Below are 10,842 nucleotides of genomic sequence, written 5' to 3'. Positions count from 1 at the left end.
GGAAGGAAGGAAGGAAGGAAGAAAGAAAGAAAGAAAGAAAGAAAGAAAGAAAGAAAGAAAGAAAGAAAGAAAGAAAGAAAGAAAGAAAGATTAAGATTAAGATTTATGCCACCGTGGCCAGTTGAAACTCAAAACTGACTGATGTCTCCTTTTTTCACATTTTCCTATAGCTGTGTTTCTCACAGGATCACAGATCCAATGGGTATGAAAAACAAAACAAAACAAAACAACCCTTTTATCTCATTTAACCTGCCTGCTTAATTCATAGACCTAGAGCTGAACTTTCAATGAGAACCGTTATTAGTCATTGAAGCTGTCTTCATACTAAAGGCTATTGTAGTTACTTGTAAATTAAAAACCATGAAATCATCAGAAAATCTTAGCAATCAAAACATAAATAGTTCAAATTGTAGTGTTGGGTGCCTTGGAGTGGTTCTGGGTTGTTTTTTTTTTTTTTTTTTTTTTTTTTTGGTTTGTTTTAGTTATTTTGGGTTTTTTGTTTGTTGTTGTTGTTTTGTTTGGTTTGGTTTGGTTTGGTTTGGTTTTTGGAGACAGGGTTTCTCTGTGTAGCCCTGGCTGTCCTGGAACTCACTTTGTAGACCAGGCTGGCCTCAAACTCAGAAATCCGCCTGCCTCAAGTGCTGGGATTAAAGGCGTGTGCCACCACCGCCTGGCGTGGTTCTGTTTTTAAGTGAATGGAAATGAATAAAAGCATCCTTTGCTGTCATCCTGGTCCATTGAAGAATCAAGGCAAACCATACATCAAGGTAAGGTAGGAGGCTTTGTGCTCTGGCTCCTCTCTGAAGAGTGACCTTGTTTGTCAAGAATCAGGCAAATAAGCACCCCTCTGCTTGAGCCCCACACCTCTCAGGAAATGATTCTTTCCAAGGTTGAAATGTGACTTATGAAATTTTAGGCAAGAAGCAACATATTTGAATTAGTCTGTCTGTATTTGAACTCGAGGTTCTTCCAGGTGTGAAACAATCCCAGCACAGCAAAATAGTAACACACGAACCTCAGAAGATAAAATTATTGACAGACGTATTTGCTTCTGGGTCTGCTTAACTCTTTACAAGAAAGAAGATATAAATTTTAAGATTTTTAATATATATATCTAAGTAGTTTGCCTGTGCTTCAGGGCATCGAGTGTTCGTGGATACCAGAAAGCAGTGGGTGTGGGGTGTGCTGGAAGTAGAGTTATAGACGTTTCCTAGCGGCTATGTGGGTGCTGGGAATTTAACCCAGGTCTGTTAGCCTCTGAACCATGTTTCCTGTTCCCAAGAAAATGTGTGGGGTTTTTTTATTTTAATTTATTTTATTTTTTTTACGTAAATAACCCGTGTATTGCAGGCTAGGCAAGTCTCAGACAGCAGGGCTTCTACTGGTCTTTCAGTTCCTTCAGTCTTCTGATGGCAGACTTCACTGTGACTGCAGAGGTGGTGTTGTAGGTCCAGGCCTCACCTGCCACTGTTTTCATGCAGGAACCACAGTGCCAGATGCCGACGGCTCGTCTCTTCATCTTGGTCTTGCCACAGAAGGAGCAAGTGTACTTGGCGTGCTGGCTGATTTCAATTTTCTTCACCATTTTCCGGAGGGAGGCACCATAGAGGGTCCCGTACTTGCCAATGATGCCGACCTTCTTGGTGCGTTTAGCCATGTCGCCGGAACCCAAGCCCAAGTCCAAAGAGCGTGTTTTTTTTTTTAAAGAATTATTTATTATACATAAGTACACTGTTGCTCTCTTCAGATGCACCAGAAGAGGGCGTCAGATCTCATTATGGGTGGTTGTGAGCCACCATGTGGTTGCTGAGATTTGAACTCAGGACCTCCAGGAGAGCAGTCAGTGCTCTTACTCACTGAGCCATCTCGCCAGCCCAAAAATGGGTTTTTATGACTCTTATTTTTTCTGTAGTTTTTTTTCAAGTTCCTTTAATTATAATAAAATCATCTCCATCCTTCTACAAGTATTTCTAAAATGTGATTGAACAGAACTTTTATATATATATATACATATATATATATATATATATATACATATATATATATATACATAAACTTTAAAATCAACTTTCAACTTTAAAATCTAAAAATAAATAAAAGGAGGGAATAAAATAGACAAAATTAAAATTGTAAGTGCATTATAGTTACAATAATGCAAAAACTATGCACATAAAATACTAGAGGGTAAAATAAATACATGACACGTCTGAGCGGTGGTGGCACACACAGTCAGTCCCAGTGCTTGGGAAGCAGAGGCAGGTGGATCTCTGGGAGTTGGAGGCCAGCCTGATCTACAGAGTGAGTTCTAGGACAGCCAGGACCATACATAGAAACACAGTCTCAAAATAAATAATAACAATAACAATAATAATAATACCATTTTGAGATAGAATTTGTAGAGGTGTTATTTTCTCCAAGAAACATGGGATGCTGATTTCCTATTTAGGAGGAGGATTCATAAAGCTTAAGTTGCTAATTGGTGTTTTCTTTCTTTCTTTATTTTTTTAGGTTTTTCGAGACAGGGTTTCTCTGCGTAGCCCTGGCTGTCCTGGAACTCACTTTGTAGACCAGGCTGGCCTCGAACTTAGAAATCCACCTGCTTCTGCCTTCCAAGTGCTGGGACTAAAGGCATGCACCACCACCGCCCCGGCTTAATTGGTGTTTTCTACTTAAAACCCAACTGTTAGTTTACCTCAGATCATCAAGGTCTTTCAGGCACTTCCTTGTCCCTTTGATGGCTTGTGCACTCTGATCTTGAAATAGGGAAAGTACAGGGCCTGGAGAGATGGCTCAGTGGTTAAGAGCACTGACTGCTCTTCCAGAGATCCTGAGTTCAATTCCCAGCAACCACATGGTGGCTCACAACCATCTGTAATGAGATCTGATGCCCTCTTCTGGTGTGTCTGATGACAGCTATAGTGTATACACATACATAAAATAAATAAATCTTTATAAAGAAAGAAATAGGGGAAAGTACCTCAGGAGCCTATCTTGCCTTTCAGTCCCCACAGCAATATCTGTGCCTAGAAGTCCACATGGTTTCCTATTTAGCTGCCTGCACGGCATCCCTTATATATCTTGTATATATCTCCAAACTGATCCCCACAGGATTCATCATTCCCTGGACACTCATCTGCCACTAAATGGCTCCCCTTCCATCTTACTCAGTTATCACACCCATTGGTCTGAATCAAAACTCTTAGAGGTTCTCTGGCCTACAGGAAAGCCAGTAAAACACTCGCCCTTGTCATCTGACGTCCTGAAACTCGCGTGAAAAGAACATTCTCTAAACTCCACCCCTTTTAGCCATGCCTAGGTTCCCTTCCACCCTTCCTGGGCAGTCTCTGCCATGCCCTACTCTTCCAAGTGCCCACTTCTCCAAACTTACTCCTCCCCACCAGAGTTAATCCCCTCCACCTACACACATTGTTCATCTGCTTCCTTTTGTTTTGAGACAGAGTCTCTCTATTTTGTAGCTCTGACTGTTTAAGAACTCATTGTATAGACCAGTCTGACCTCGAACTCACAGACATGCATCTGTCTCTGCCCCCCAAGTGCTGTGATTAAAGGCCACCACACCAGCTTGTTAGCGTGGCTTTTAAAACCTGAATTTGAGCTGCTTGTTGTATATAAACCTGCAATCCCAAAGCTAGGGAGACAAAGGCAGAGGATCATTAATTTGATCTACAGAGCATAACAACACACACGCACACACACAGACTTGGGGCTGGAGGTGGATGGCTCAGAGATAGCATGTTTGCCCAACATATTCAGACTCCAGGTTCCATACCCAACACCACAAAACAAACAGAACACTCACATCAGAGCACCTTCCTCTACTGCACAGCTTTCTGTTTCCCTTCAGATACAGCCTATCAATTACTGAGGCTTACCACATCTCTCCGGGCCCTCCTCTACCTAACTCTTCCTCAGTAGGTTCCAGCCACCCAGACATTCTTTCATTTCCCTAAGTTCTGGACACTCTCACCCCAAGCCTTCACACTTACTATTTCCTGTACTCCAAACCACTCCTTCCTCTCATCATCTGCTCCAGTCTTAATTACTTTATTATTTTTTTAATCAAGGAGGCAGGAGGTTGCCTTTTTCTCCCCTTAAATCCACTTCCCTGTATTAACATGTTCCTGCTGTGGCCATAACAACACATTTAGTAATCAGAGTTCCCTCTCAATGTTCAGTTCATTCACCCTCTCGACACTCATTGTGAGCCTTCTGTGTGTGGAGCGTGTAATGGCTCTATAGAGCTGGGCAACTCCACACGCTCCATGGACCTAGCAATGAACAAATAAACAAAACATACATGTGTACGCACATGCAACCATATGTGTAAGTTATTGCCCATGGCAAAATTCTATGAAGAAAATTACAGCGTCATAAAAGAACAATGGAGACCTAGCTAAACTAGGCAAGAACTCTTTTCTCAAGATAGGGCTTTTAAGATGAGACCTAAAAGATAGAGCTATCATAAAAGAATATTCCAGACAAAATAGCTATTTGGACTCAAGAAAGGAAAACCTCTATGTGTTTAAAGAAGCCAAATAAAGCCAGTGTCCAGAAGGCAAGGGTGGTTCAGAGGTAAAACTTGGAAGGTAGAGGCATGTGAGAGAGAAACATGTATGCCCTGGTAAGAGGTTCAGACTTCATGCCTTTGATCTGTCTGTTTTGTCTTTTGAGACAGGGTTTTGCTATGTAGACTACGTTGGCCTCAAACTCACTATGTAACCCAGGCTAGCTTCAAACTTTTAGGTTTTTTAAAACTGTGTACATATGCATGGTATGTAGACATGTGTGTTTGCATACATGTGGGCATGTGCATGTAGAAGTGCAGGCCCATTTTGCACATGTGTGTAGAGGCACGAGGTTGGTGCTGGGAGTCTCTTCTGTGCCTCTCCATGAACCTGTAGCTCATTGATAAGGCTAGGATCCTTCTTCTCCGCTTTCTTAGTTCTAGCATTACAGGCAAGTCAACATACTCACCCAATATTTAAATGGGTTCTGGGAACATCTAGCCCTCACATTTGCGTGGAAAGTGCTTTAACCACTGCACTATCTGCCCAAGCCTGGTACCTTCAAACGACTGACTCAGCCACCAGAGTCCTGGGATTACAGGTATGGGATTACAGAACACCCCACTTAAATCAGATTGTATTCATTTTGAATAAAGCTAGGCCCCATCTATTGCCTGTCTGAGCAGAATGTCTAATTGGAAAGCAACAACAGATACCAAAAATAGAAACAAAAAGCAACCTGATATTTGCTGAAGTGTGTGAACACAAAGGGGTATTTCTTTGCACAAGACTCAATGCATATCTCCAAGTCCTACTTGTCACAACCTAGACTCTAATTTGTTTGTTTTTTTCCAGACAGGTTTTCTCTGTGTAACAGCCCTAGAGGTCTTGTAACTCACTCTGTAGACCATGCTGGCCTAAGATCTGCCTGCCTCTGTGCCCCACCATGCCCTGCCAATCTTTCTTCTTCTTAAACATTAACCCCTATGTCACATGTGGACCTGGATTCTCTTTCTTTGGTCTACTCCTCTCTGGTTCCATTTTGTTCTCTGAATAACTCCATGCCTTTGTTAAAAGCATCCTCTCTGACTTCACCAGGCTGCATCTCTGCTAGCAAATCCTGATCACAACAGAAGCCAGAGGCTGAATCTTCCCAGCAAAGTGTGGCACAGAGAGAATTAACTAGACTTCTGCTTTGTGTTTATCACCAGTGCCTTTTCTGTTGCTTTCATATTGGGAATCCACTTGGCTTGTAGAAGAGCAAGAGGAGCAAACAGACAGTGGGATAAAACTCAGACTCAGTGCCAGCTGTTGGTAGGACACACCTGTAATTCCAGTACTTGGGAGGAGCATCTCTGAGTTCAAGACCAGTCTGGTCTACACAGTGAGTGAGTTCCAGGACAGCCAGAGTTACACAGAGAAATTCTGTCTCCCAAACAAACAAACAAACAACCTCCCATTCAGAGATGTCCGGTCAAGGATATGAATCTAGGCACACTATTTGAAGCACTGTGAGCAACATACTAGAGATTGCAACTGTCTCGCTTCAGCACACTGCTCAACACATACTCAGTGCCAAAAATGTACACTGTAAGCTCTGGTCTGCTTATTTCAGATCCATCCCTCATGCCCAGCACATGGTATGTGACTGGGACTCAGTTTCCCGGAAATGGAATGAACGGCTTAGCAAACATCACTCACTGCAGCAAACCCACAACTTTTAAAACCAAATTTTTTTTTAACCACAAGCTGGAACCTCAGTTCAGCAAACCACTTTTAAAAACTTGATAAGACAAGCGCATGACCACCTTGTGGCATAAATAAAGGAACCAGGGGTAGGGGCGTAACTCTGCAGTAGGTAGAATATCTCTTGGGGAGGAGAGGATCCGGCTCACCTCAAACTAGAATTTGACTTTTTGACTCTCACTGCACCCTTCATTCTAGAGAAACTTTCCTTTTTTATTTTTCTTCTTTTTTATTAATCATTTATTCCTTTACATTTCAAATGATATCTCCTTCCCGGTTACCTCTCCACAAACCCTCCATCTCCTCCCCTCCCCCCTCTCCTTTTCCTTTATGAGGGTTGCTCCTCCACCCACTCACCCACTCCCACCTCACAGCCCTAGTATCCCCGTACACTGGGGCATCAAGCCTCCACAGGACCAAGGAGCTCCCTTCCCACTGATGCCACATTAGGCCATCCTCTGCTACATATGTATCTGGAGCCATGATGCCCTCCCTGTGTACTCTTTGGTTGGTGGTTTAGTCCTAGAGAAACGTTTCATTCTCAACAGAGCCTCTCCTACTCGAGACATTTTGTACCTATTCTGGAAGGAAGATGGAAGGCACAGCAAAGGAACTAGGTTCAGAACAAGTAAGGGTGAGCACTTAAAACTGCTTCCTATTTTTATTTCTCTAAAAGACCCAGCCCAAACATGCTAAAAGGCCTTTCCAGATCTTGCAAGACAGCACTTTGTTGCCTTTACAGTGCTGTGTTCTGGAGGTGGACAGGATAAGGAACAAGAGGGTGTCTTCAAATAAAAAGAAGACCTAACTCTGTTAAAAGGTTGATTTGGGCCTGGGAATATGGAATGTGTTAGAGGTTCCTGGGGGAGTGTGAAGGAGAAATTGATAAAGATATATTGTTTACAGGACTGAAATTGTTAAAGAATAATTACAAGATTTTCTACTTAAGAAGAAAAAAGCTGGGCTAGAGAGATGGCTCAATGCTTAGGAGCACATCTTACTCTTTCTTTTTTTCTTTTGTTTAAAGATTTATTTATTTATTATATGTAAATACACTATAGCTGTCTTCAGACACTTTTCTTCTTTCTCCAGCCCTGCTCGCTCTGGACCAAAGATTTCTTTATTCATTATGTGTAAGTACACTGTAGTTGTCTTCAGACACCCCAGAAGAGGGCATCGGATCTCATTATGAGATGGTTGTGAGCCACCATGTGGTTGCTGGGATTTGAACTCAGGACCTCTGGAAGAGCAGTCAGTGCTCTTAATCTCTGAGCCATCTCTCCAGCCCCATCCTGCTCTTTCACTGGACATGAGTTAGATTCCCAGCACCTGTGTGAGGCCCCTCACAACAACCAGTGGCTTCAACTTCAGGCTTCTACAGGCACTGGTACATCATACACACATCAATTAAATTAAATTTAGAAAATAAAAGAAAAAGCTGTATATACACAGCTTCAGAAAGTTAATCCAAGCTAGAGGTTGGAAAGATGGCCCAGCCATACAAGCTTGGGCTGCTCTTGTGGAGGTCCAGATCATTTCCAGCACTCACTTTGGGTGGTTCACAATCATCTGTAACTCTAGCTGTTCTATGGACCTCCACAAGTAACCTCACTCATGTGCATGCATGCAACACACACACACACTCACACAGATTATGTCCTCTTCAATCACAGGGAAAAAGGAAAAGGGAAAAAATAGTTAATTTTTAAAAATAGATATTTGCTTTGTTTTTATTGCCCTCAAAATCCCTCAAAGAATTGTTGAGCCTCCTGAAAATGATTAGTGGTTTGTTTTTTCCTCAAGGCATCCTACTGGAGCCTCCCCACCCATGTTCCAGGACATCTGCACAGCTGTCAGCCCACATTTCCCTTCGCTTCTTGGCTGAGCATATATCCTGTTCTCTCTCGGCCCAGGACCTTCCTTTTTTTGTCTGTTTGCATCCTTGTTCTGTAATTGATTCCTAAGAAAGGATTTGCAGGTCAAAGTTTGTCTGGCACTGAGTGTTTGCTGAAGCCTTTGTTCTGCCTGTATTTGATTGATTTGGTTTGGAAATAATGTTTCCTCAGAAAGCTGAAGGAGCTGCTCCATTGCCACACAGAATTCTGGGTTACTATTGATTAACCTAGCGCCATTCCCATTTCTGATACATGTATAAGCTTTTCTTCCCTATCTTCGGGCTTCTAGTATCTTTTCTTTGTTAGCTTTTTAAAGACATGTATGTTATGCCTTATGTATGGCTTTTGTTGTTGTTGTTGTTGTTGTCAATTTTCTGGGGTGGACACCAGATGTTTTCCTGGTGGGAAAATGTTACTGTCTTATTCTTTGATGATTTATTTCCTTTCACATACTGCCCTGCTCTGCACTGCAAACAACCCTGTGGACTATAGACTGTAGCATCCTTGCCTTGCCGGATGCTTCTGGCTAGTCCAGCCATTCCTCTTGTGTGTCCCCATTGTCATTTGCATCTACAGGCACTAGCTTCAACTCAAAGCAAGAGGCTGGGATGGGCAATCCTGTCAACTTGAGAGAATCCAGAATCGCCTTGGAAACACATCTTTGAGCATGCCTGTGGTGGATCATATCAATCAGCTCAGCCTCTAGGCAATGCCAGTGTGAAATTGTCTAGATTCAGTTAACTGAGGTCGGGAGACCCACTCTGCATGTCCTCGCCTCAGTACCAAGGAGCATGAGCCCCAGTGTTCATCAATCTTTGCTTCCTGTCTGTGGATGCAGTGCAGCTAGCCCTCTCCTACCCTGCCATCCTGCCTTCTCCTCCATTATGGAGTACATCCCCTTGAACTTTAGCCCAAAATAAAGCACTCTCTCCTTTTACACAACCCTCAGTTGCTCCCTTAACCCCTCCTGCCCCCAAGTCTATAGGGAGCCCCTTCACAAAAATCTCTTTCTTGGTATGTGGGAGGAATTCAGTTTGCCATAGGGACTCTTGATAGATTCTGTTTCTCTCTTATCTTCTCCAGCTGCCTCTCCTTCATCTCCAGTTTTCCAAGAAACAAGGAGCTCCCTAGATTAGTCTTCTGGCCCTCTGCTTTCCACCGATAGGTCATCTCCTGAGTCAGCCCTCTGAGGACTTTCCTTGTCTTCCTTTTCCAAAACCCCCATAAATTTATCTCAGCAAACATTTTTCATACCCAAAGCACCCTTATTCGGTGATTATCCCCTTTTCTCCAGATTTTTTTTAATTGTACTAAAATACATGTAATGTAAAATGTATTACCTCGGGGCAAGGGAGATAGTTCAGTGAGAGAACACTGGTCTAGCATGTGTGGGGCCATGGGTTTGATGCCCAGGACACCTCAAAAATACTTCCTCATCTACAGTTTAGTACGATTTGCATGACTATCTGTGCAGCCTTCTCCAGAATGATCTTTCTCAACACACTGAAACACGCCCTCCCCCTGCCTCCTGCTCCTGAAAACCACCATTGACTTTGTTCTTGTGACTCTGACTGAGAACATCACACCCATGGTAGAGTTGTATAGAATCTGCCTACATAGTCTTATTACATTTGTGTGCTTATTTATTCCGTGTATGTGTGCGTGCATGGTGGTGCTCTCTCTCTGACACATGGGACCTGAGGAATGAACTCGGGCTATCAGGCTTGGCAGCAAGTACCTTTACCCACTGAGCTACCCCCTGGTCCCAATTATCCTCTTCCACTCTAGCATTCCACTGCTGGTCATTCACGCACCATGGAGATAACTGATCTTCACGCACCATGGCAATAACTGATCTTTACACATTGTTGCTGCTTTCTTAAAATTCCTTTGTTTTTTTGGTGTGTGCTTTCATGATAGACACATTCCTCCAATGTCAAGTGACTCCCACAGAATAGTTGGTTGTTGACTCTGAGTAGTCAGAGGAGATTTGCCTCCTGGGGGGCGTTTACTTTTGGAATCATCAACTAGGGTCCCTCTGCTTCTCCTAGGACCTTCACCTAGGACTGCCACATGACTTTTCTCTGTCTCTGTCTCTCTCTCTCTCTCTCTCTTTCTCTGGTGTTGACTTTGACTACAATGTTCCTGCCCAGAGTTCTTAGAACCAAGTGCAGGAGCTAGCCTCAACCCGTCAAGCCCAAGGTAGACTAAAATTGATGGGAATTTTTTTCTGGAAAAAAAAAATTCCTTGAGTTAAAATTATGGCTCCCAGGGGTATACATGTTAAAACCTGATAGGTTCCATTGCAATTTTGGACGTGTCCAAAGAACAGTTCCAGTGGTTAAAAGGAACCAAGAAAACACTATCAGCTTACATGGCAGCACAGCTTGATGAAGTACTTTCTTTTTTCTTTTCTTTCTTTCTTTCATTTTTGTTTTGTTTTCTTAAACAGTGTTTCTCTGTAGCCCTGACTGTCCTGAAACTCTGTAGACCAGGCTGCCCTGGAACTCACAGAGATCTTCCTGCCTCTGCCTCCCTAGTCCTGGGATTAAAAACCATGTGCCGCCACACCCTGGCTATGAAGTGCTTTCTTATGGCATTAATGTTTCAAGAGACAAAAATCAACTGAAATAAACTCTGCTTTTCCATGTATCCCATTTGACTTTGAAATTAGC

General features: G+C 42.9%; 1 protein-coding gene across 1 annotated transcript; it reads right to left on the bottom strand.

The window, feature by feature from the left end:
* Positions 1–1,342: 1,342 nt before the first annotated feature.
* LOC110302918 (putative 60S ribosomal protein L37a) lies at positions 1,343–1,657 on the bottom strand. Its single transcript, XM_021173731.2, has one exon. It carries the CDS (start codon positions 1,655–1,657, stop codon positions 1,379–1,381), a length of 279 nt encoding a protein of 92 aa, XP_021029390.1. The 3' UTR covers positions 1,343–1,378.
* Between the last annotated feature and the right edge of the window lie 9,185 nt (positions 1,658–10,842).

The sequence above is a fragment of the Mus caroli genome, chromosome 1 (assembly GCF_900094665.2).
Source record: "Mus caroli chromosome 1, CAROLI_EIJ_v1.1, whole genome shotgun sequence".
In the NCBI taxonomy this organism is placed as follows: Eukaryota; Metazoa; Chordata; class Mammalia; order Rodentia; family Muridae; genus Mus; species Mus caroli.
The sequence above is the reverse complement of the archived record's forward strand: the minus strand, read 5'-3'. Positions and strand labels throughout refer to the sequence as shown.